The sequence below is a fragment of the Phyllostomus discolor genome, chromosome 4 (assembly GCF_004126475.2).
Source record: "Phyllostomus discolor isolate MPI-MPIP mPhyDis1 chromosome 4, mPhyDis1.pri.v3, whole genome shotgun sequence".
Classification (NCBI taxonomy): domain Eukaryota; kingdom Metazoa; phylum Chordata; class Mammalia; order Chiroptera; family Phyllostomidae; genus Phyllostomus; species Phyllostomus discolor.
In genome coordinates this window covers 204,734,440-204,760,588 of record NC_040906.2, presented here as the reverse complement: position 1 = coordinate 204,760,588, position 26,149 = coordinate 204,734,440, and the positions used below count along the sequence as shown (strand labels likewise).

At 42.6% G+C, this 26,149-nt stretch overlaps 1 protein-coding gene across 5 annotated transcripts; it reads right to left on the bottom strand.

Moving 5' to 3' along the window:
* Window positions 1-1,873: 1,873 nt before the first annotated feature.
* On the bottom strand, window positions 1,874-25,934 carry LOC114493989 (WT1 associated protein). Of its 5 annotated transcripts, none has more exons than XR_003684381.2 (9): window positions 25,452-25,623; window positions 20,804-20,841; window positions 17,353-17,408; window positions 13,921-13,979; window positions 12,559-12,686; window positions 9,261-9,439; window positions 7,633-9,041; window positions 4,382-4,536; window positions 1,874-3,115 (listed from the first exon to the last, which is right to left on the bottom strand). XR_003684381.2 is itself a non-coding variant. In XM_036024951.1 (9 exons), exons 3-9 carry the CDS (start codon window positions 20,831-20,833, stop codon window positions 2,532-2,534), a joined length of 1,191 nt encoding a protein of 396 aa, XP_035880844.1. In that variant the 5' UTR covers window positions 20,834-20,841; window positions 21,215-21,280; window positions 25,452-25,623; the 3' UTR covers window positions 1,874-2,531. The 5 variants fall into 5 exon arrangements, 4 of the variants coding, with proteins under 4 accessions (XP_035880844.1, XP_035880845.1, XP_028364676.1 ...); XM_036024951.1 differs by lacking the exon at window positions 7,633-9,041 and adding an exon at window positions 21,215-21,280; XM_036024952.1 differs by lacking the exons at window positions 7,633-9,041; window positions 25,452-25,623 and adding an exon at window positions 25,829-25,934.
* Between the last annotated feature and the right edge of the window lie 215 nt (window positions 25,935-26,149).

Sequence of the window (26,149 nt, the reverse complement as noted above, 5' to 3'; positions counted from 1 at the left end):
AGGGAGCTCCTATGACAGCACCCTCCAGGGCGGCTGCAACACTTACCAGCCCTTCGGCAGTTACTTAATCCTTTCAAGCGCATTTCCTGTTGTGTAACTGGGGATTCCTTCCACGTGCCTGCCTCATGGAGTGGTAACGAAAATCATAATGCACATAAAATACCTGTCAGTTTCTGGCATGTACATACTCAGTAGATGTCAAAATATTCTTTTTTTTTTACTACTTTCAACTCTCTGCAAACATGTTCAAGTAGAAACATTCTTAATCTTGGACTTCGGCTGCTCTTAAGAATTAACCGTCTTTGGCAGCACCCATCAAGCGTTTGCCGAAAGTCTGGGTTTCTCAGTTTCTAAGAGACATCTAAAAAGTGCTTTCACGCCCACTGGTCCTGCCTGAGAAGTAACAGGCTTTTACCAGAGGAAGTCAACACAGGCAGCTGCCTTTCTCTTTGACATCAAAGGTATCATGATCCATTTCCTTCAAGCTCCTCTTTTTTCTTTTCCAGCAGAGTCGGACCAGCCACTTGCATCTGGGGTAGTTTGCCCGAGGGAGATGGCCTGTCGTCCGTGCTGGAACTTTGCTCTGAGACAGCAGCGGCAGCGAACCGTCACGGAGCGGGCGCTATGTGCCTGGCCCTGTGGTAAGTGCTGTTCAATCACGGCTCTTACTGCAGTCACACCAGCAAGTAAAGCCCCCAGTTCCTGACGCAGAGAGTGTTGACCCCGCGCCATCTGAAGTTCTCTCCGCCCAAGTTATTCATCTGTTAATCAGACTCAACAGGTGTGGGCACTGGTGGTGACACGTAATAATAGGTCTATACGAAATTTAGTCATAAGATGATTTAAACAGCTGAACAATTAATTTCCTATTGCACACCAGTGATTGCATAATACCAAAAGAAAAATCTCATTTTTTAAGTTGGGCTAGTTAGAAGAACATACACAACAGAAAACAAAACCAAAGACCACAGTACTTGATAAATCAAGGCAATATCATTTAGTGTTTTAGCACGCACCGAAGTGTTTATCACTACCATGCTTATTCAGCATTGTGTGGGCTGTTTCACTTACCCAACCACTGCACAAACGATTAAGACAGGATGTGCAATACTTTAATACACCACGTGAGACCAGATATACTCGTATGCCAGCTAAACAAGCAAAGACACGGCAGTTTTCAGGTAAGTTGCACCTCAGTTTCAAGTACCGTAACTCCACTTCTCAGGTTCCTTGATATTAAAAGTCGTATCTAAAACAATACTGAGCTGGCACAAAATCACATGTCATCTGCCTCGCTTATATGAAAAGCTATGGGTTCTGTAACCTTCAATAACATAGGCCTTGATATTAATGTTTGTAACACGGCAAACTTTGAATCTTGCGTCTTAAAAACATTTTCTCCTTCATTCTAACACCCTGTAGCCTTACTATATAATATTGGCAGACACGTTAATAGTATAAATCAGTTAAGTAGTATTTGGCTAATGTTTAAAAACAAACATTACTGACTACAGATACCCTAACTACCTGAAATCCATTTTGCAAAAAAAAAAAAAAAAAAAGTCTGCTTTTCAACGAAAACCTTACAAAGGTTGACTATTTATTTCTTGATACTTTTCTCTATTTTTGAATATTTTATAACATTAACTTTTATAAGCCAGGGAAAAAATTTAAAGTGTAGTCCTAAACTCCAAATTTATTTTGCAAAACAAGGCATAAGTTTTTTTAAAAATTAAGTGCACCATCAGGATTGATGCACGGACTTACCTTTCACCCTTGTGGTATGCTACTGAAGGATAATGAGTAACAATTAAGCAATTCAGTGAAAACAAACAAGTGCTAAACATACACACACAAATGAGATAACAACTAATGCAGGAGTTACAATAAAAATTTTTATTTAGGTTTGGTCAGTACAGGTACGATACACTGGAGTCACAAAGCAATATGCATTAACGGGGTACAACAGTTCGTAAAAACTGAGTAACTATGCACACAAATTTCTTAAACATTCAGGCACCTAAAGAGAAAATGCACAGATGTATGGTGGAAAAAACTGTATCTAACACTGAAACTACTATGGGACTCAATCAACAAGTCCGTCTTTTAGTGATAAAACTACTGCACTGGGCATACTCGGCAGTCCTAACCCACATCTACTCTACAGGTCCGAATGGTGCGCAGTATAGTAACAGCATGAGTGGGGAGGCCCGCCACAGCACGGGCCCGGGAGACACAGACCTACACAGACATCATCGTGTTATACCTTACGGGAAGATTTCCATTTACAGCTTCACATTAACTCATAGAAAAATAACCTGACCCTACACAAAATGTCCTTTTAGCAACAAAGTAATTAACTGTTACAATTTCCGAAGTGGCAGAGGTATTGAAGCAAAGAAAAAAAAAGGGAAAAAAACACACACACACCCACCAAAAAAGGCAAATTGTGACAAAAGTATGCATTAATTTTCTCCATAGTAACCTCTCCCAAATTAAGTGATACTGTATAAAAATCTGCTGGAAAAATATTACAAAACCGAACCCTGTACATTCACACTTGAGTCCAAGCCATTCTGAACGTGGCGGGAGCCCGCAGTTCGGTCACCTTTCCCGCTCACCGCTTTCTCCTCCTGCGGGTCAGGGTTGGAGTCTGTGTCATTCGAGCGGTGTGTGAGCGAGTTTTCGCTGCCCGTGGGGGAGTCTACACTTTCATACCCCGCACTGAGCTGGTTTACGTAACTACCACCTCCTCTGCCAGTTCTCTCCTCTGAGCTGTCGGACGCCTTATTACCGCTCCCCGGAGAAGCAGGAAAGCCATCTTCAGCTGCGTCCCCCTCCCTGTGAAATCCAGACCCAGACGTCCTCTGGCGGGAGGAGCTGCCGTTACTTGGTCCGTTGGCCAGCCGGCTGCAGTCTTTAGCCGGGGCCTCCGCCTGCCCCACAGGCTCGGGAGGGGTAGTCCTGCTGGTGCTCGGGGCCGGGGCTTGCGACTGCTGCTGCTGGTACTGAGCCAACTGCTGGCGCGTCTCCTTCAGTTGCTGCTGGAGAACCAGAATGGTGCTCTGCATGCCCTCGACTTCCTCGTCAAGCTGGATGATGAAGTCATTCAGTTCTGCGCAAAGGAGAGCAGAGCCCGCGTTAACATCTCTCACGGCGTGGTTTAGGAGACTTCCTGTCGCTTGCTACAAAGCCAGGCAGTCAATAAATATTTCGGTGAACAAATACAATTCTAAGATTGATTTTAAAATAGCCATCCAAGAACGAGTTTGTTTTGGGGGGGAAGATAGATGTTTAAAAGAAATGTATTAAAGCCACCAAGTCTGAAGTGATTCAAACCATCTAGCACATACAACTGTTACAGCCCACAAAATCTGCTTCATGTTTGTCTGAGCCATGCGTGGGCCCACGTGACCACTCCCCTCACTGATGCTCTCAGCCAGGGACTGTTCTCGGCTCCACAGCAGGTGCCGCCCCTGGAGGACAGAGCGGTCCTTTCGCTAACGCTCCAAAGGGGCCTCGGCCGCGTAGCCCAGGGACTATTCTACAACAGCGCCCCCCCCCCCCCCAAACTCCCAGAAAAAATAGCTTAAAATTGACAGAATACAAATGTCCATTAAGTTCTAACAGCCTTCTGGGGAAAAAAGAAGTCCTCACTACCGTACAAAATATATCTCGTATTCACTATGTTTACAAAGAGTAAGAGCTAAGAACTATTACCTTCAAAAGGTGATTTTAAAGATATATTTGGCTCCTGATCTTTGCAATGAACTGTCAAATACAGTAATTCATAATTTAATTTTCAGAGTTTAGATATTTTCCTTACTATTAACCTTCCTCATAAATCGGAGAAAGAACTACACTTACCCCCCTGCCCCCCACCGGCCAAAGGATGGTGGCTGACAAGTTTGGTTTGTCTCAGTAGACTTAAAGATTGTCACGTTCACTAGCTAGGACCTTTCCAGGTACAATCAATGATATACTTTTAGACCACTGCGAACAGCCAAATACTTCCAAAATTTACACTTAGAAAAACTGTTTAAATGAAAATACCCCCCATTTTAAGCACTGACTATAAATGGCACATCTATGCAATGCCTCAGTGATAACAGGCTTACTCTTTCATCAAATCTCACCCCTGAAAAACAAACTCTTTTTATGAAATTTGCAATCAACAATCTGGAAAGGGGAGGGGACACACACACAAATTAAACAGCTTTGTTTGATGACCTAACTAGACACCTTTCATTCATAATTTTATAGAACCATTGGCCAGAGTAATGCATATACACGGCCTAATCTGTAATATTACACCTGGCTGGCAGCTTTATAAAGCAGTGCAATGTTAACCAAACTTTAAAAACAAACAAATGACCCTTACCATCCTGACTGCTTTTAAGCTCCTCACTATATTTCTTCTGTAAAGCCAACTCTGCTTCAAGTTGTGCAATACGTCCCTGGGACAGCTGCCTTCCCAGCTCTTGATTCTCTTGGATAAGCATCCGACACTTCGCCATTAACTTTTTGCCTGTTTGGCTGCAAAGGAAAGAGCCATCCATCACAAAATGAAGAACAAAACGCTCCACAACCTTCTTTGCTTGCCATCATTACAGCGACACAGGTCCCAGACACAGAACGCAACCACGTCCCAGCAGACGCCTCCCTACGGTTACCATCTTCTCCTCTGGAACACCTCCGTCTTCCGCGTTTCGGTGTTCTGCCGGCGCCGCGGTAAAAACACACCCTAAACCAAAAGCCCCCGAATGGCCACCTCGTATTGCTATTACACTGATAATTCTGAAATCTATTTTCATTCCCAATTATCATTTGAAATAGAAACAGGCTAGTTAATTAACACACACCTCAAATATGCCAATATTAACACTAAGCTTTATGCAACAGAAAAGTTCTTGAAAAATTAAATGCAACCTGACAAATGGGTAATTCTTTAAAATGCCTAATTTGTGAAAATCAGTACCTGTAAATGTAAGTGAATGAGAGTACATTTATTCTTGCCAGAACAGCATTTAACAGGATGCCTCTTAATAGGCAGTTCTCACAAGAAGAACGTTTATTGCATTGAGGTGTGTTCAGTAACTTGTTAAAGAGGCATCTAGAGCCTTGAAACTATTTCTAGTCATCAATTCCCCATTTAACTTCTTCATATGAAAAACTTCATAGCTATCTTAAAATGACACTAATTTTAAAAAATTTAATAGTGTATATGGTTAAGATTTTATTCATGCTACAAAACCTTATCCTTAGGACAAAAAAAAAAAAACCCTCTATTACTTATCACAAATGCAAATATGTGCCGAATTAGGAGTGCCATATTTCACAAGCCAGTTTTGCAGTGCTAGCTCAACATACAGAACCTACATGCATATATACGGCAATTGCAAAAAGCGCAAAAGCCCTAACAGCAGTCTCTCCATAAAACTTCCCTGCTTTTCTTTAGCTTCAGCAATCATAGAAATGACTTTTAAAGGGGTGTGACTTAAGCATATAATTGCAATGTTACCTTTGAGACTTGGACAGGAAGTTTGATACTGTGATGGTGTTAAGTTCAGAATAACTTTATTGGGAAAAAACACTTTTGCTAATGCTTTCTTTTAGTGAGGTTTTCTCTTGCCCAATATACTATTTCAGAATGCATCTGATTCTGTTAAGACTTAGAACTTTTAAAACGGGAGCACTTTGTAAATGATTTTCAGTGCTGCAAGGTCCTTTTACTGACAGCATGTGTTCTAACCTAATATAATGCAAGCAGATTTGTAACTTGAGTTTCCTTCCACAACTCTGTGGCAATGTACAACCTGGGTTACTCCGTTCACTGGAGCCTCAGGCAAAAGCTACGAGTCAGCCAGCCAGAGCAGGGCAAGGGTTTTATTCTCTCTGCAGCAACTGCATTAGCTACTGGTTCCTGTTTGCTGCTTCTGGCAGCTGGCTCCCACCTGCCCTGCACACCCTCAGACTGGAGCCTCCACGGAGCGCGAGTTTAGAAATCCAGTGAGGAATAAAGAAAGAGGCCAGGCACACTGGTGTCCCCTCCTCCCGGTTCCCTGCCTACGCTCCCGCAATTCTGTCTCACAAAGCATGTACCATCCATCAGTGTCTTCCAATTGACCTGGAAAATCTTTTATATAAATTTAGTAAAGATGAAAAAAAAAACCCAACTTAGATCAGTATACATTAATTTGTGACCTAATTTCATGAAGTAGCACAAATTGTGATGCAAAAATGTTTCATTTATGAAGTTGTAACTTTTTATAAATAATGTCCTATGGCTTCTAAAATTAATGATTACTAAAACAAATCTTAACAAAACTGCTGTTCTTTAAATATTTTGTAACTTTGTCATTTTACTAATTACGTCATGTAAAATTTGTGTTGTGTTCATATCACAAAAACATAAGAATCTAAGAATCTAATTGGAAGTAACTGTCTCTGAAATAAAATTTGTTTTTAACCACAAATAAAAATCCAACCCATTCCTAAAATCAAATAACCCACAAAGAAAATACAATAAGGAATTAATTTGAGAGGAAAATTTATACAAAAGAATGGACAACGTGCATCACTTTGTTTTCAAGGGGGCCAGGGTATCTAGAGAGGGGCACACGCAATCCCCTCTGTGCTTAAATCATCAAGGTGACAACTGCCAAAACGCTGAAACAGGCCCTCTAAAACATACGTATTATCACGTGCATAAAATATTTTAACTCAAGTGGACAAAGTAATTCAGGGATTCTTTTCAAAATGAAAAAAAGAATAGGAAAAAATAAATAAGCCCATCCCACAACTCACTCTATTTGAATTATTCCAGATATAATATTGATTATGTACTATTTGTTTAAAATCAATGATATATTTATAGTACTTAAAATACCCCAGGCTTATAGCCTACTTTAAAAAAACGAAATCTATTGATAGGTGATTAAAATACACCAATACAATGGAAATATTATGTAACCATTAAAAAGGAAGCTAAATGAGAAAAAAAAAAAGAAAAGTAAAAATGTCCAAGGGACAAAGTGGAAAACAAAGGCAAAGCAGCAAATCATCTGTAGGTATGTTCACATTTGTTTAAAACCAACACATGCACAGAAATGATCTCGATACCCAAGAAATTGTAACAGTGGTTTCTCCTCCTGGAGAATAACGGGGGAAAGGCAAGGTCACACCCAGGAGTGACTCTCACTTTTCGTCTTCACCTTTCTTCACGCTGTTTCAATTTTATTCATGATCATGTATTATCTCATTAGTTAAAAAAAAAAAGCCAACAGTAAGAAGGAAAAAACCCATAGACCCCAAAGTGACTGTTACCTAGATGCAAAGAAACGTGCTGGCTGCATTGAAGTACATGTTCATCACACATTTTATAAATTATTTCTTGACCTACTAAAAGTATTTAGGCCGTTTCTACTATCATCTTAAATGGCACAAATTATATACAAAAGCCTTCACGCAGGCACAGTAAGCTACTTTCCAGCAGGTGTGGTTCCTCACCCTCCAACCCCCACACACACCGAGACGTCCAGAAGCGGACTCCCCGCGGCAGAGCCACGCAGACCGCCTGAGCCCGCCCCGCCCACCTCGGTTCCCTGGAGCACAAACGTACATGATACTTACAATTGACTGGAATGATTAAGAGAGAACTTAAGTCACCCTTGTTAAAACTGCACTTAAACGTTGGGACAATCTGGAACATTTATCTTCCACTCATCTTAGACTTCCATTATCACCAAGAGAAAATTCGAATTGGTGACTTATAGAATGATCTGAAGAAAAAAATTCACCTCCAGGACTGGATGGAAGCATGAAGAAAATGCCTCATTTATCTAAATGATCAAATGAGTTTGCTAGAAATGATCACTATACCTTTTTTTTTTCAAGTCACAAAAGGTCTCCCTTAGGCCAGCCCACAGTTCCAATACATAATTTCCCCAGTCTTCTGGCAGGCACCCTGTGGAGCTGTCCCACTTTAATTTCTACTTCAATATCCCGGGACAAGGCGTCAAAAAGTAACAAGTGTCAAGTCTCCTTGTCTTTTATGATGCCAGCTGGAAAACAGAGGCACAGCCTTTTCCTTTCCTTTGAAGAGCACGGCAACAATTTGTCCAAAATCAATCTGCTCTCCACAGCGCCCCCCAAATCAAAATGTTAAAAGTACAACAAAATCATCATCATATTCCTTGAACTTAAAAACCAACTATTTCGAGGCACATTTAATTTATATCAAGAGTGCGATACAAAAGGCCCAAATACAATGAAGGAACACACTCCCCCACGAACACCAGTGACAATGCTCTTTCAACACGTGCCTGCCGAATGGAATGGGGGTTTGAGCGATTTCACTACTAGGAAAAGCACGCGGTGAGTCTCATCACAGCCAATGTCCTTATACAGTCTGGTTGTGAAATGAATGTTTATAATGCTTCAAGCAGTTTAAACCTGGAGCTTGATACCACACCTTCACGTTTGTACAGTCCTCAGTGAGGTTGTGTACAGGATTAGCAACCATTCAAAGAACAAACCATTGATTAGAACCACATTGATTTAAGGCTCCTGCAAGTAATACAGAGCCCCAGACTAAATGGTTACGTATATGAACTACTTGCACTGGTATCTATTATTCGATTCTCTTATAATTATTAAGTTGTTTCTTAGCAAATAAACCCTTTAAAGGCAAAATTCACCTCATTTGAGTTTTGACCAAGCAGTTCAACAACATCACGAAGTCCACAGTCTTATTGGCAAAACTGACATACAGTGTCTCTAAGTCACTGTGCTCAGGGTTAAGAGCGATGCACATTCCATTTTTGCATTTTACTGGAATTTTACATGTTCAATTCATGATTTTAAATCTCTAGGTTTTCATTCCTCCAAACTGTCTGAAGACACAGTGTGCCACAGACTTAAGACTTCTGTTTCTCCCTCTATTTTCTTCAAACAGAAACATTTCTCAAGTGTCTACATGTTCTAGAAGGGGGCTTTCGGAGGCGGCCGCTTCTTCGGATTAGTCCGACGCCGTCAGGCCTCTGAAGCAAGGGGAGGGGAAGAGAAAAAAGCTGAAACACAAGGTTCATCTGGTAAGTTTTACACATTAACCATTACAAGCTGGACAGGATAAGAATGTGGCTTTTTTTGGCTCAAAAAGTCTGAGTCTTGGAGTGGAAACGAGAACTTGGCCGTCCCACCACCGCTTTCTCGCAGCGGGACTGTCAGGGAGTCTTGACTGGGGAGTATGATTTGTTTACCTATCAGGCGTAAACTTCCAGGCACTCAGTTCATTTTGGGCTTGTTCCAGTTTGTCTTTAGTCTGTTCCAGTTCACCTTTCATTTTTAGGAAAAACAAGTTGATTGCGGGGTCCACCATTGTTGATCTCAGTTGGGCAACACTGGGCTGCTGGACTTGCTTGAGGTACTGGATCTGAGTCTGCGCAAGGCGAGAGAGACAGTCACCACCGTGTCAAAGGGCACGTACATGGGCAGGGGGTGAAAACCCTTTCACTCCCTGGATTTACTAACTTGTTTACTAAGACCCTCCCCCTTTGATCTTAAAATCCTCTAGAAAAAGTAAAAATTAAAAACAACTATTTAAGGTTATCCATTAGAAATTAGGGGCATTTGGCCCTGGCTGGTGTGGCTCAGTGGATTGAGCGCCAGACTGAAAACCAAATGGTCACTAGTTTCATTCACCAGTTCGATTCCCAGTCAGGGAACATGCCTGGGTTGAAGGCCAGGGCCCCAGTGGGGAGCATGTGAGAGGCAACCACACATCGATGTTTCTCTCCCTCTCTTTCTCCCTCCCTTCTCCTTTCTAAAAAAAAAATAAAACCTTAAAAAAAAAAAAAAAGAAATTAGGGGCATTTGAGTTTATTACATATTTGGAACCTTTAAATAAAGATGCCATATCCTACTTTGCAACCAAAAAATTACAAAAAAAAAGTTACATTTATTTAAAATGCTAGTGCCCACTAAAGAAACGCCAAGTTTAAATATTAATCATATAACACTACAGTGTGGTTTACTCATTCAAATCTGTGCCTGCTGACGTTACTCTATGTGCAGTACGAACCCCCTAAAAATATGCCAGGTACAAGATTATAATTTAAAACACATACCTGCATTTCCAGGTTTAAAAATATTTAGTATTTATATTTACATGAGTTGACATTTCTTTATAAACAGTACCTTATAAAATAGCTTTATAAATAGCACCTTAAGCCAAAATAAATTTTATGTTTGTTTTTTTCCTTTGGAGTGGACTTGAATCCTAGAACTGTAAAGCTGGACAGTGACTGACCTAGTTCAAACTGCTTATTTTCGAGACATTAAATGAACCACTTGTCCAGGGATACAGTTAACCCAGCGCCAGAACTGGGACCGGAATTCCCGATCTCGGGCCTCCTGACTCCCGTCTAGGGCCTTGTCCACCACACCACAGCCCCTCTACTTACATACGAAACCTCCAATTTCCACTGCAGTTGTACTACTTCCTAGCACATTAAATACACCTTTTTAAAATATGAAATGTAGTTTAGGAGCATTAAGTGTATCCCTTTCTTCACACCCGAAGAAGATATGGTTCGAGATCCTACTTCACACTAAGGCTTAAATAAGATTTAGTTAACATTTCATAAGTAGCTAATTCCTATCTGGAATTTAGTAAAAGCTAAATATATTATGACTGGAATATATTTATTATTCCACTGAACAAACATACTAATTTTTACTTAAGGCAACTTTTTTTAAGGTAACCCATTTTAAACAAAAGCATAACTGCTTATTCAACGCAAGGCCAACGGCTAGGACAATTTAACAGAATGAAGCACGCCACATAGTACGTGCCACACACTACCATCACTACAGAAAACACCGCCTCTCCGACACCGACACAGTCACTCCGTGGATGGAAAAGGTCAGGTTCTAGGTCAGGTAACCTTGAAATCTAGGCTGAGAAGACACGGGGTGACGGGGCACCAACAAAGGCTCTGATTGGGCGTGCCACAGTCGAAACCGCCAGGGTACACAGGACAGTGGAGGACCAGAGAGGCGAGTCAGGAGCACACACCGTCTGAAGCAAGAGGTGAGGAGGACCTGAACTAGGACATCAGAAGGGGGGCTCAAGAAGAGGGAGCTCAAGACACAGTGGTGGTGGAAGGTACTATGGCAGAGTCATCTGTTCCCACTCTATCCAGCAGGTGTGAGCACTTGGAAGGTGAGATTCTTCCTCTGTGTTTGCAAGCATCTAGCACAATGCCATGCAACCAGGAAGAACTAAAACTGTTAAATGAGTAGATGGTAGAGTCTAGAATCCTAAAAATCAGAAAAAGGAGGAAAGAATAAAATGGTTTTGAGACTGGGCACCTGGGGTGCACTGCCCACTCCATTACACGTGAAAATCGTAGGAGACAAAGATTTTGTTGGAGACGTGGGGTGAGGTGGGTGTTACATAGAAAGAAAAACAGTAATACTGAAAATACTGGCAAGACTTCTTGGAGTCACTAGCAAAGGTGAGGATGGTTAATAGTTGAAAATACAGAAGTGAAGACATACAAGTACTGAGAAAGAGAAATTTATTAGTGCATTAGTGACCTTAGAGGAAAAAATCAGTGGTGATGAAGATGGAAACAGAGGGGAAGAAAGTGGTGAGAAGGTAGAGGAAAGGACAAAGGCCACTATTTTCTCAGGTGAAGTGACAGGTGCGTCATTCTGACACAGTGACACAGGGAGGCCTAGACACTCCGTGGAAGGGGGGGTCCCTGCACAAGCAGGACAAGGGCGGGGACTGAGCCCTGAAGGACTGTCCTCCAGGCGAGCAGAGCGGGAGACAGGACTGCGCCCCTCACGGGAGTCCCCAGGGACCAGAGGGCTGCCTGTTCGTTAGACTCAATAAACGTGTGTCCAATGAACGGAGAGCACACGGAAGAATTCAAGAAAAGTTCAGATCTTAAAATTAAAAACAACAGGGAGAGAGCTTGCCCTATTTAGTATAACACAGATACAAATACAAAATTTTTTAAAATGCCTAAAACTACTGAAGACGACATAAAACTGAATCTAAATTCGAAGAGCTAACCCATCAAATATGTCACTACATTCTGATATATGCAGACACAGCACATGGTCCGAGTGAAAGCTGTAACAGTAAGAAAGGAAACGTGGTGCAAGTCGCTGATACTAAGAAAAACAGCTTTACGCACGGAGAGGTAAAGAGCACGGGGGAGAAACGGACCGGATGGTTATTTAGGAAAGAGCAAGTGCCCCTTCCACCCTCAGATACCCAATTCTCATAAACCATGGAGATGCCAGGGAGTCACTTACAGCTTCTGACTTCTTGGTCGTACAAAATATATTCTAAATCCAATGACGAGAGGCTATCTAATGAAATTTTACATTTAGCTGCTTATAGCTCAAAGTGCATCTACCTTAACAAAATGTGCATTTATAATTAGCATTAAGTATACAGAAGTAGCTGAGTGCTAATCAGCGCATGTAATGTGGACTAAAAACGAATCCCTCAGAAACAGGCAAAACGTCCGGAATACTCACAGTACACTCTTGCATCTCCTGCTCCTTGGTTGCTAGTCGCATGACAAGAATGTTTTCCCTGCGTGCAGACTCCTGCTGCTGCTGCTTCAGTTTTTCTTCTGACTCCCTTAAGCCAGTTACATCATTAGCTGATGATCAAAAGAAAAAAGGTCAGAACGTTATGAAATGCAATTTCAAAATCAAACTGAATTAACCAAAAAAAGTTCTAATTGCCTTTGTGAAGGATGGAAACACCGGGGTAAGAAAATGCGTCAAGTCTTTAGTTTCCGTGCTAACTCCTTTTAGAACAAGGAAGTGTGTCCCCGAACCCAAGTGCTCCCGTAGGAGCAGTGGTGTGACAGCGGCCCCCAGCCGCCTCACTAGTGCCGGGTGGGGTGACGCTACGATAGTTCCTCTGTTCCGGCAGAGCAGGGAACTTCAGCACTTGCATCTGTTTGCATTTTACAGTATTCAGAGTCCTTGTTAGTGTTCTTTTTATCCTAGTCAATGTAATAAACATGCCAGTAACTGCACGGACAATTATTACTTTAAGTTTTCATAATTTCTATGGATTATAACATAGTTGTACAATAACTGAAATTTTAGGGTGTTAAGATTTATGGGCTTGAAAACTACACTGGCTTTCATGCTCACATACAGTACATTTCTCTCAGTGAAAAGTGAGGCTAAAATGGTTTGAAATTAGCCCTGATTGGTGTGGCTTAGTGGGCTGTGTGTCATCCCTCAAGCTGAAAGGCCGCTGGTTCTATTCCTGGTCGGGGCACATGCCTGGGTTGCGGGCCCAGTCCCTGAATGGGGGGTGTGAGAAGCAACTGATCTGTTTCTCTCCCACATCGATGTTTCTTTCTCTCTCCCCTCCTTCTCCTCTCTCTAAAAATAAATGAAATCTTTAAAAAATGGTTTGAAATAATAAACCTTGCTGGTATTATTAGCAGATATTGAAAATATCTGTGAAAACATAGCCATATCCTATCGTTACAATTTAAGTCTAGACCAATTACTCACACTTTAACTCAAATTCCTCCGTGGAAGGGTTAAGGGACGGACCGAGGAAAGTTACAAGTGGCTGAGTTTCACTATCATTCACTCTCCATGCTCTCTCAGAACCTTGCCTGTAATTGTGCTACAGCAGTCGTGCTGCTGTATCATTCCTGCTTGTCAGTCTCCCCCAGTGACCGGGAACTTCCCGAGAAGGGACCATGTCGCATTCACCTATTCCCTAGTCCCCAAACAGTAACTGGACACAGTTCTTTAACATTTCAATAAAAATGACGTCTGCTCAGCAAAACCAGTCATCTTGCACATCTGTCACAGCCTACAAGGGGTCTCCCACACAGCTGTTAGAAGTAAACTGGGACTCACAGTTCAGGTCTGTGTACTTGCCCTCCAGAGCTTGCACGTATGCTTCGTACTGCTTCCATCTAGCACAAAAACAAAGTCGTGTTAGCGGTCAAACTGCAACTGCTTTATTAACTAGAAAAGTCACATCTATAAACTTATGAATTAAGCACCGAGAATTCCACTGCATGATTTTTAAGGTCTCTTCCATTCTGGGATGATCATACACCTAGTCTAACCAGTAATAAGTTAGTCACTTCGTTACCCCTTCTCAAGTATAGGAGCTATGCAAATGCAACACAGAGAAAAGTGTCCTCTCTCGAGAACACACCAGCTGTGCTCCCCGGGCCGGAGCCCACCCCGCACGGGACTCCCTGCCATCCGGCACAGTGCCTGGGTAGCGGAAGCTGAGTGAAACACCTACTACTGCTTTCGGGTATGCTGCCCACCTCAAACAAAAGGCATATAAAAATATGCCTGATTATAAGGGACTGAAGGTTCTTTATCTTGGCTCTTCTGTGAAAATACCATGTGACTCTCTCAAAATACTTAATTTCTGCCTATACAAAAAGGGAAAAAGAATATACTATTTTTCAAGACTATTTTAAAAGCCACATCTAATCGGCACAAACGACTTCATAAACGCTGTGCACCATCGCAGTACGAGGAGACCTTCCTTCCTTGTCAGATTCCTCGGCCCACACGACAGGCTACGTGAGCTGCTCTTGCGATTACTGCACGTGAACACCACGCCTCTCCCCAGTCGTAAGAGTGACCGACTGCTAAGGCACTAGTAGACTACCCTGAATGTCATTACCTTGCTGACTGAAGCCCTGTGTCTTCAAGTGGCTCTTCAGTTGCTGCTAGCCAAAATTTAATTTCAGAAGATCTTTTTCTAGTCTAACAACCTTGACAGGTCTGCTATAGATAATTACAACCTAACGAACAAACAGTATTCCCTAACACCAAGCTAAGCTACCGTCCACATACAGACTGCTGCTCAGCCCAGAGCATGCTTATTCTTACAGCCCCACTGACTCAGGACACAGCCCGAGTGCATTCAATGTTTGGGGATGGATAAAGGTCTTTTGTGGGGGCTATATAAGGACTGTTTGTTTTAGAGCGACAGAAAAATGTAAAAGCTCAACAAGAACATCCTTATCAAAAAGTCAAGAAGCAGAGACTAGGTAAATAAGTAGTGGATGATTTAAAATCATCAAGAGAATTAATGAGGAAAAACTCACTTAACACATTGTAGGCGGGAAACGTATTTATACGTTTTACATTAACTGGTAGTAGAGCGCGAGATAAAAACTACCCACAAATAATGTGTTAAAAATCAATGAGAATGCAAAAAAAAAAAAAAAAAAAAAAGTTAAATTGACTTCAAAAATATACACACGATTTTAAAACCTTAAAGGCAACAGTACTAAAAATCACTACTATGATTTTTATTAAGATTGTAGTACTTGTCCTGGCTGGTGTGGCTCAGTAGATTGAGTGCTGGCCTGAGAACTAAAGAGCTGCTGGTTCAATTCCCAGTCAGGGCACATGCCTGGGATGCAGGCCAGGTCCCCAGTTGGGGGCACTCAAGATGCAACCACACATTGATGCTTCTCTTCCTCTCTTTCTCCCTCCCTTCCCCTCTAAAAAATAAACACAATCTTAAAAAAAAATTATAGTATTGATCACTCCCCAAACACACAGAGTTAATCAAGAAAAAGACCCCGGCTGGCGTAGCTCAGTGGATTGAGCGCGGGCTGGGAACCAAAGTGTCCCAGGTTCGATTCCCAGCCAGGGTACATTCCTGGGTTGCAGGCCATAACCCCCAGCAACCGCACATTGATGACTCTCTCTCTCCCTCTCCCTCTCTCTCTCTCTCTCTCCCTCTCTCTCTCCCTCCCTCCCTTCCCTCTCTAAAAATAAATAAAAATAAATAAAATCTTAAAAAAAAAAAAAAAGAAAAAAAAAAAAAAAAAAAGAAAAAGACTGAACGTAATAACCAAAGGAATTATCTAAGTAAGGATAAAAGGCAAGGACTGCCCCATATTAGAGGTTCAAAGAGAACAGGTAAGTGGCAATATGTCATAAGGAAGTGCCAACCTCAGCAGGAAGAGGACAGATGCATTTTAGAATACTAAGGATTCAAAATGTGTGCGGAGGAAATTAAAGGCACATAAAGAGAAAGCTGCCTCACACACGAGATTATGGCAAAGGAAGGTGAGAGCGTGTGTCCGTGACAGGGGCAGAGGAAGCAGAATGCGGGTGGGAAGGCATCAGACCCGAGGCAACAACAGAGAAGTCATCTGGGTCCATCTAACAAGAGAACTCTCCTCTCCCCGCCCCTGCACTTCCAACCTCTTAAATTTACTTAGTTCTTCAAGTAAAAAATTCCATGAAATTTCTACAGAAAAAAGGTTCAATGACACTGAAAAGTAATTCATTTTATTTTTCCTAAAGATGGTCATGTAAAAAACTTACCAATCATAGTAATAAAATGCAGGAAGAATATATTTAAATTGTAAAACACAAAACACATGATCCCCTTTTCGATTTCTTGCACTTAAAAAATGAATACTGAGCCCTGGCTGGTGTGGCTCAGTGGATTGAGCGCCGGTCTGCAAAACAAAAGGTCGCCAGTTTGATTGTCTGTCAGGGCACAGGCCTGGGTTGTGGGCCGGTTCCCCAGATGGGGGTGTGGGAGAGGCAAGGGATCATGTCTCTCTCACAAGCTGATGTTTCCCTACCTCCCTTCCCCTCTGTAAAAGTGAGTAAAATCTAAAATCTAAAAAAAAAAAGAATACCGTAATGCTGCACTTGACAATGTACTTTTGCAAGACATTTATCTGATAACCACAGACATTCATAGCTGCAAGGAACTCTTAAAAGTAATTTAATCTAACTCCTTTAAGTTGCAAATGAGCAAATGAAAGATACAAAGAGTTAAACGTGCTGACCAAGGTCATCGCCATATGATAAAGAATAACCTGCCTTCATCAGTAAATCCTGCATTTCATCCATAACTAAAAACACAGCCTTTAGAACTACAACTTTTTAACACGGCAAACAGAAAAGGAAGAAATAACTACACTAAACCAAACCAATATATTTGTTAAACTGAAAGCAGAATCTTTCCCCATAGCAAGTTATACTTTTCAATGCAAAATTCTGAATATTTTCTCTTAGCAAGAAAAGCATTCAGTTACCTATTTAAAAAAATCAGCTTACCTATCATCTAGAAGGTACTGAACCTAGTGCTTTTCAGATCTTTAAAGTCTTACGCTTTCCTCAATGTTCATATAAGAAACAGGCCATGTAAAATACATTCCAAAAGTACATTAAATGATTGAAGATGTATTCACAATAAAAATAAAGTGACATAGATATAAAGTTTATAGTAATTATAACACAATGTTCTATAGAAAAGTATTTATATTTTGATAAAAGACATTTTACCTTAAAATTAACTCATCTCGTGCCATAACTTTGAAGTCTGTCTCACTCAGTCGAACCTATAAAGAGAATCAGAATGTGAACGGAATGCTTGTCCTAAAACCTTAACTACCAGGGGCACTTAAGCTCTTCACACTTTATGGAGACAGGATCATAACTTCTAACCTCTCAACTGTTGGTTTCCATCAGGAATTCCTTTAATTACTGGAGACACACAAAGCCCCTCCCCAAAGGAGCGCTGCAATGGAACATCTCCTGAGTCTGAGACTTAAATGAGTCAGTACATAGTATAATTAAAAAAACAAAACAAAAAAAAACCCCAAAACAAACAAAAACAACCCCCCCCCCACAAACAAACAAAACCAAAAACCAAACCCCCCAAAACAAAAACACCTTATTTTCCCCGGCTGGTGTGGCTCAGTGGATTGAGTGCCAACCTGCAAACCAGAAGGTCGCTGGTCTGATTCCCGATCAGGGCACATGCCAGAGCAGCTGCCAGGCCCCCAGCTGGGGGTATGCGAGAGGCAAATCAATTGATACTATTTCTCATCAGTGTTTCTCTCCTCTTTAAAAAATGACTCCTGATTTTATTGCAAAGAAGTTTTTTAAAAGGTGAATTACTTGTTATCTTTAAAATGAGCATTGCTTATCAGGGAAACGCAATCTAAACCCCAATGAGCAATCGTTTCGTACCTATTAGAATGGCTAAATAAAAAATAGCGGAAACAGTACAAATGGTAGATAAAGGTGCAAAAACCCTGAACTTTCATACATTGCTGGTGAGAGTGTAAAACGGTATGGCTGGTCTGGAAAACAATTTGGTGGTTCCTTTTCAAAGTAAAAAATGGATATGCCTGATAAACCAGCGGCTGAGCTCTTAAGCACATATCCCAAAGAAATGAAAACTTATTTTCACACAGAAACTTGTACATGAATGTACAGCTTTATTTACAATAGCCAAAACTTGGAAACTACCGAAATTTCAACAGGTGAAGAGTTAAACTATGATACACTCACACCACGGGATACTAAGAAACAGACCAGCGGTACATGCAACAACTCGGATAAAGCTCCAGGAAAATTATACTGGGTGGGAAAAAAAAAAAAAAAAAGGATCTCAAAAGGATACACATACTGCAAGATTTCATTTCTGTAACACTTGTGAAGCAGCACAGTTAAAACGGGAAACTCATTAACGTTCCTCCGCCAGGTGCTGGGGATGGAGAGGGAGAGGACAGAGCTGGGAAAATGGCGCCGGGAGGCCTGCGGTGCTGGTGCTGGTGCTGGTGCTGGTGCAGCGCAGCCCCCTGTTCAGGTGGTGGTGGTGGTGGTGCTGGTCACACTGAGCTGCCGAGGATGAACTGCACACGCACCGCAGGATAACCGGTGGTATCTGAACAGGCTCTGTGTCTAGTTCCTGATTTTGACAGTGTTATGCAAGGTGTCTGGGAGTTATGCAAGACACTAACGGCAAGGAGGCTGGAGGAAGAGTGTGCAGAACCTCCCCACACATTTCTTTGCAACTTTCTGTGAATCAGTAATTATTTCAAAATAAACTTTTAAAAAATGGGCATAATAGTCTGACTTGTCAATGGAGAAACGCTGTGTTTTCTCTACACCAAATGAAGGCTGTAAAGGTGAGGGACCTCTCTCGCTCTACGATAAAATTATGGCTGTATTACAGTTTCCCTGATAAGACCCACACATCTCATCTGTTCACTTAAATACTCACTTGTTAGTAAGCACACACCCTGCCTTCCCAATTGAACTATAAATTCCTATTAGAAACTATGTTACTACTTCTTTAAAAGATAAAAAATAAAACAAGTACGACTTAACGAGTAGGCACACATTGAACTTTGTACCAAGCAGGCTAACAACTAGAACTTGAAGAAGCCCCATCTCCACTACGTCCCTTCCCGTGTTTTATTGCATTGACCGGGGTGACTCTAGTTGTTAAAATCCTACAGGTTTCAGGTGCACACTTCCACAGCACGTCTTCTGCACACTGTCCTGTTTATCACCCCAAATCAAGTCTCCTTTCACCACCATTTACTCACCTATGCCCTCCTCCAACTTTCTCCACCCACTTCCTGCCCCCCCACAATCACTACCAGTGGTTCATGGCCTCAAGTTTGGTTTTTTTCTTGCTCAACCACCCCACCTCCTCCAATCCCCTCTCCACAGCTGCCAGCCCACTCTCTAGTCTGTCTCTATTTTGCTTGTTAGTTCGTTTTGTTCATTAGATTTCACACATTAGTAAAATCATATAGCCCTTCTCTTTCTTTGACTGGCCTACTCCAGGTAGCATAACGCTCTCACGGTCCATCCATGCTGTTGTGAAGGGTAAGATTTCCTTGTCTTTCACAGCCAAGTAGTGTGCCATTGTATAAATGGACCCTAGTTGTTCTGTCCGCCAGTCTACTGACGGACACTTGGGCTGCTTCCACATCCTCGGTATTGTAAACAGTGCTGCCGTGAACGCAGGGGTGCATATATTCTTTCAAATTAGTGTCATAAGGCAGTTCCATTTCTAGTTTTTGGAGGTAATTTCACAGTTTCCCACAGTGGCTGCACCAGTCTGCATTCCCACCAACAGTGCAAAAGGGCTCCCCTTTCTCCACGTCCTCGCCAGCACTTGTTGTTTGTTGATTTACCGATGGCAGCCCCTCAGACCGGTGCGAGGTGACAGCTTATTGCGGCCCTGACGACCGGTGAGGTTGAGCATCTTTGCCCATGTCTGTGGGCCACCTGATGTCCTCTTTGCAGAAGGGTCTATTCGGGGCTTTCACCTACTTTTAAATTGGGTTTTTGGGGGGATATCTTGAGTTTTATAAGTTCTTTATAAACTTTGGATATTAACCCCTTATCAGCGAATATGTTCTTGAATCCAGTGTGTTTTCTTTTCATTTTGTTGGTTTCCTTGGCTGTGCAAACACTTTTTAGTGTGATGTAGTCACACTTATTTTTTTTTTCTTTTGTTTCCCTTGCCCGAGGAGATATATCAGAAAATACAGAGCTACAAGGAATGTTCGAGAATTTCCTGCCTGTGTTACTTGTATGTGTAACAGTAACTAAACTGAACCAAGGGACACAGAACAGGGTACTAGGAGACCAGCGAAGAAGGCAGAAACTAAGAACTAGACAGCTGTTACCCCCCTTTTTAAAAAAAAAAAAAGAGAAGTGGCTTTACATTATAATCAAAGGAATTTAAATTAGGAGAAAAGAAAATAATTAACTAAGAGGAACCTGTGAAATAAGTCTGAGGATATTCTAAAAATACATTGCACGGAAGACACAACGTTGAGCACCCCACACAGCACAGTGCGGTGCCTGCCGCAGGCAAGGCAGGCCGTGGGCAGTGAACGAACAGTGCAGACAGTCCTTTCGACTCTGCTATCAAAGAAAAAAGAAAAAAAAAGAGGTAGTTTAAAAACTGAGGGAAAAAACACACCTTTTTGGGAAGAGGTTCCTCGTTGGTCATCTTGAATCCTAGAAAAAGAGAAAAGAGATGAGATTCAGTTATTTTCCACTGAAGATAGAACAACAACAACAAAAAATACTAGCCTTTTCAAACCAATATATCAGTGAACTCAACTATGATCAAATCATTAGCGTTTCTTCTCACTTTCGTTTCAGATTTACAGCACAGCCGCAGACACGTCGTGGGGTCCCACACACCCCACACTCAATTTCTGCTTTGTTACATCTTACATCAATATCACTATTATATGATGTTACTGCTGTTATCAGGTTATTTTTACATTTCTTTTGTAAGGAAGTTCATTCTTCCTGATGTCGCCATAAAGGATTGAGGAAAGTAATTTTTCAGCGCATTCTTACACCTGCCCCATGCAAGACAAACTTTGCAGAGGCGATAGCTCGGTGCTGAAGTCAGACACTGGCCTCAAGCAGTGTCCCAGGCATCTTCCTGGAATGATACAGAAGGGCACCATAGCTACGCAAAACTTTATTTATAAAACATAAGTATTATGGATGCTATTTAATATAGACTGAATTCCAGTTAATCAACTAGTATATGCTTCTACAACCCGACTCTTTCCCCAGGTCTATTTGTTCATTCTTTTCCAACTACTTAGTTGTTCAACTTCTTATTACACTAAAATAAAATTAATTGCAAGTTTAATTAGCAATAAATATGCTAAACTATTTTTTAAAAGGCATTTGAAGGACCGAGAAAGACACTAAGGAAGTCCTGACAGCCCTACTTTTCTGGAACAGGGTGACAAAACAAAAACATTGCATTGGCTAAAAAGTCCGTTATGTTTTTCCACACAATGGCTCTAGCAGTACTTAGCTGTCTTTAACTTCATTCGAAACAATTTTGTTCGATTGTACTGATAGCAGTCATAGCATGCATTAAAAAACAAATAATCAGCCCTGGCTGGTGTGGCTCAGTGGATTGAGTGCTGGCCTGCAAAACCAAAGGGCTGCCAATTTGATTCCCAGCCAGGGCACATGCCTGGGTTGTGCGCCAGGTCCCCAGTAGGGGGCAGGTGAGAGGCAACCGCACACTGATGTTTCTCTCCCTTTCTCTAAAAATCAATAAATAAAATCTTAAATAAAATAAACTTAACAAAATTCATGAATTTTTGTGCAGCCATTTTAATAGTGAAGATGGAAGAAGTTACACAATATTTTTGGCATTATGCTTTACTATTTTTGAAAAGGTAAAAATGCAACTGAAACGCCAAAAAGATTGCTGGGGGGCGGGGGGTGGGGGAGAGTGGTACAAGGGGACTAAATGGTACATGGAAAAGGTGCTATGACTGATCAAATGCGTCAGAAGTGGTTTGCAAAGTTTCTTGGTACTACTGACATTTTGGCCAAATAACCCTTTGCTGTGGGGCTGTCTCACGCACCGGAAGATGCTCAGCAGCACCCTGGCCTCTCCCCACTCGAAGCCCATACCGGGAGATGGCCAACATACTCAAAATATCCAAATCAATGAAGTCTTTGGTGAAAATGAAAAATGTCTTTCATTTTATGGAAAAGAACCATACGGACTTTTCAGCCAATTCAGTAAAAAAGGCAACGTAACCTCTGGGCCTCAGTCCCCCCATCTCAAAAAGGATTACCACCACCAAGGCTCAAAATTGTTGTGTTATTTTTGAAGATAAATATCAGACTTTAGCATGGTGTTACTTTTTAAATTATTTAATCAAAATAAGCATTTAATTATTAGTTTCCTTCTCCCCATAAAAAAAGACCCCCAATTACTATTTCTCGAAAAAACCAAAGGGAGTATTGACAGGTTGAGGAAAAGTCTTAAATGTTTAAGAACAAAATTCTTGGTGATCTCACTTATGTTCTCTTTCCTTAAAAGTTAGATGCCGCGTAGATTTTAATAACAAACTGCTTAGAGGATATTTGTATTTTCTTTTTAATAGTGAATTTCTAAACCTGTAACACAAGCGGGGGTAAATACAGGCTCTGTGTAAATCTCTGCACTGCACACATCAGTTCTCACAGCCAGAGATCACGCCACCTGTCCCAGGACCCGCAACTGGAGGACTCAAAGCATCAGCATTTAGAAACTCCTCTCTTATCTTTAGCTGATGAAAAGTCAGTCTTGAGTCCATGATGTTGCATAACAGTTAAATGGGCAGTCTGGCAAAGGCAAATTAGGCCAGGTTTAAAATTTGAAAGCACCAACATCCAACTATTTAGTCAAAATAGAACCTAGTTCTCAAATTTGACTTGCACAAATGTGCTAAGAAATTTATTATTTCCAAGGCGATTTTGGGGGGCACAACTGACAGCATAACCGTCTACAGTCAATTCTAAGTCGTAAAGACAGCGAGCAGTCCAGGTTCTCAGTACAATCTGTTCTCATATCAGAAACATGGAATGACTGAACGTCATTTGAGTTGAACCCTGGAGGAAAAAAATGAATATATGTTCAGTGCTATAAGCCACTTTGAAAGTCAGTCCCCATTTTCCAGATGATGAAATGACAAAAGTTGGTAACTAATGAAGATGGGTAATTCCCCACTGTCTCATCCAGAATAATGATCAAGCAGCTTACAGCTAGCTAAAGTAGAGAATGCAGAAAAGCAAAATAAATACAATTCAGAACTGGCCAATTTGGTTAACTTTTAGCATACTTAAGAAAACGGTGAAGCGTGACTGTAAAGTTATGTAATGGTTTCAGTTATTTATATGGCTAATTCAGAGACAATATCTCTCAAGTTTACCATGTCAGAAGCCTCACCCACTCCCGATGCCCAAACACTGAAAACCAGTGCACCACGTGGAGGCTCGGTTCTGCTTGGCTGGGGGCCCAGCATCCCAGATCCCAGGACCTCCCTGGCTCTTAGCACCAAGATCTAAGTTATGCAACTCAGTCCTCTCTCAACTGAGAGGCAAGCACCAGGCAATACAACTTCAGCATGAAAGCACGTACCTGGTTCAAACTCCTAACACAACAAATGACTAATCTGACCTCGAACTAGCCTTGGCACTGTAGCAGAAAGGGTACTAATCAGAAACGGGAACACCACCTTTTCCTGACTCTTGCACCTTCTCAGTCATGTCCTTCTGAGCCAGTCACTTAACTTTCTGGGCTACAGTCTCTAAATCAGCAGAAAGGGGACACAAATTCTGCCTGCTTCATAAAGTGCTCTCAATGCCTGGAGTGCCATAAAAGCGCTATACCAAAAAAAAAAAAAAAGGGGGGGGGGAGTTCCCATAAAATACTAACATTTAACATAAAAGATTTTACTGTGCATTTAGGAAAAATTTCCATCACCTACATTTTCAAGAGAGAAGAACATTTATTTATAACATTGATTTCTGTCTTGATGCACCACCTTAATAGCCAATGTATTATTATGGGAATATTAAAGTTTTATCTCTAATAAACTTAGTAATAGAAAATTATTTAGAGTCACAAAAGTGGGAGATAATTTAATACTATCTAGGTCTTGTTTTGCTAAATGACCCACCAACATAAAATTTTTAAGAGCAAGAAGAATTTTTTTTCAATAGCTACATAATATACAATTAATGAAAACCATCAAGACTGCTACTAAATATACCGGGTGGGGCAAAACCTACAGTTGAGTCGGCTAAAATGTTTATTCTTGTATTATTAATTGTTGTATTATCTTTCCTACTAACAACTGTAAACCTTTTGCCCACCCCTATATTTTCAAGGGGAGTATATACTACATAATACAAGACTCCAAGTGACTTTGAAAAACTGTAGTATCCTGTACAAATGTAATTATTATTTTACGATTATTACAACTCTCATATCCACATCGTACGGCTGTGTGTGATAAAGCTGACTTCCACTTATTTTCCAGCAATGGGATTAACTAAATTCTAAGAGATGGAAAACTAGATGGACAATTTACAACTGTCACATGCTCATGGAAATATTTTTCTATCTCGCGCAAAAGAATCGTTTTTTACTATATAAACACGGTTATTTAGAATTTGTAACATAGTCCTTTGGGATCAAACATCTAACTGATTTTACGAAAACAAGAACTTGGACTTTCTACACTAACAACAACAAAAAACCAACGAACAGCCAGACAAGGACCGAAGACGAGACTTTCCATTTTCACGAAAATCTGTAAGCAATTCCACAGAGAATTATCTTTGAGCTCAGAATGCACCAATCATTCAAAAATGGAAGTCTACAGGAGAACGCAGCTGCAGCAACCACCGACTGCGCGATGCGAAATTGGGTGAACAGACGCTGCTTCCCTCCCCCTGCTGTCCTCCTGCTCAGCACCGCTAGCCCCGGGATGCGGCCAGTGGGTGGGAGGGGGCGAAACCGAGGCGGAGACAGGACGCGCACCGAGGGGGCGGACTCCCGGTCTCGCCAGTCCGCGGGAGCGCCCACCGCGCCCCGGGCCCAGGGGACGGAGGGAAGAGGTAATGGCCTCGAAGCAGCGGAAGCGTCCCTGCGGGCGGGAAGGCGGCGCGGCTAACGGGAAGCCGGCGGGCTCGGAAGCCTGGAGTCGCCCGCCGGGCTCTAAGCGCCCCTTCTGGGCCAGGGCGGCCGCGCTTCAGCCCCGGGGACCCAGATATCCTCGCGGCCGCTCCCGCCGGCGGCTCGCACCTACCTCTCCAGACGGAGGTCGCGCCGGCGCCGCCTAGTCACATAGGCCGAGGCCACGCTGCCCGATCGCCGCCGAGGCCACCCGATCACGGTAGCGGCGGCCCCCCACGCTCCCCTTTATTTGCGGGTCTCGCCGCCACAAAATGGCGCTGAGGGAGGAAGCGAGGCCTCGCCGCCCCACCCCCTTCCCTCTCCTCCCGCCGCCCCGCCCCGCCCGCAGCCCTGCCCCGGCCCAAACGCGCCGCCGCCCGCTCACTCCCGCCCCTCCGTGTTCGCGTCCCGCCCCCTCATCGACCTGTCGCCTCGCGACACGGCCGCGACTCCCCGGCCGCCGCTGGGCCCCGCGTCACAGGAAGGAAGGGCGAATGGACGGCGCCCGACCCGGGCACTCTAGGAGCGAAGGAGGAGCTGCGCTCCGGTGGCACCCCCCCGCGGCCGCGGGAGCGCCGCAAGCTCCCCGGGGGCGGGGAGATGCGGCCCGCGGGGCGGGCTGGGCCGCGAGGTCAGAGGTCAGCCGCGAGGCATCACGGGAAGGGCTGCGGGGTCGCGATCAGCGGCTCGGGGTGGACGCGCTCGCGGGCCACCTGCGGCTGCGGCGCGGCCTCTGGCGGAGGAATCTGAGCCAGGGCGGCGCGTGATTGGACGTGCACTGACAAAGCCTGTCTGTGATCCCTCCGCGCGCTGGCGGGCCGGTGCAAGCCC

Bases quoted from the DNA above. Each gene is read 5' to 3' on its own strand.
- LOC114493989 (XM_036024952.1), bottom strand. From the start codon at position 20,833: ATGACCAACGAGGAACCTCTTCCCAAAAAG. The intron at 9,440-12,558 runs GTGAGTATTCCG...CGCCTTGCGCAG, and splicing joins AGGAGATGCAAGAGTGTACT to ACTCAGATCCAGTACCTCAA. The intron at 4,537-9,260 runs GTAAACAAATCA...TTTCCTTTGCAG, and splicing joins TGGAAGTTTACGCCTGATAG to CCAAACAGGCAAAAAGTTAA.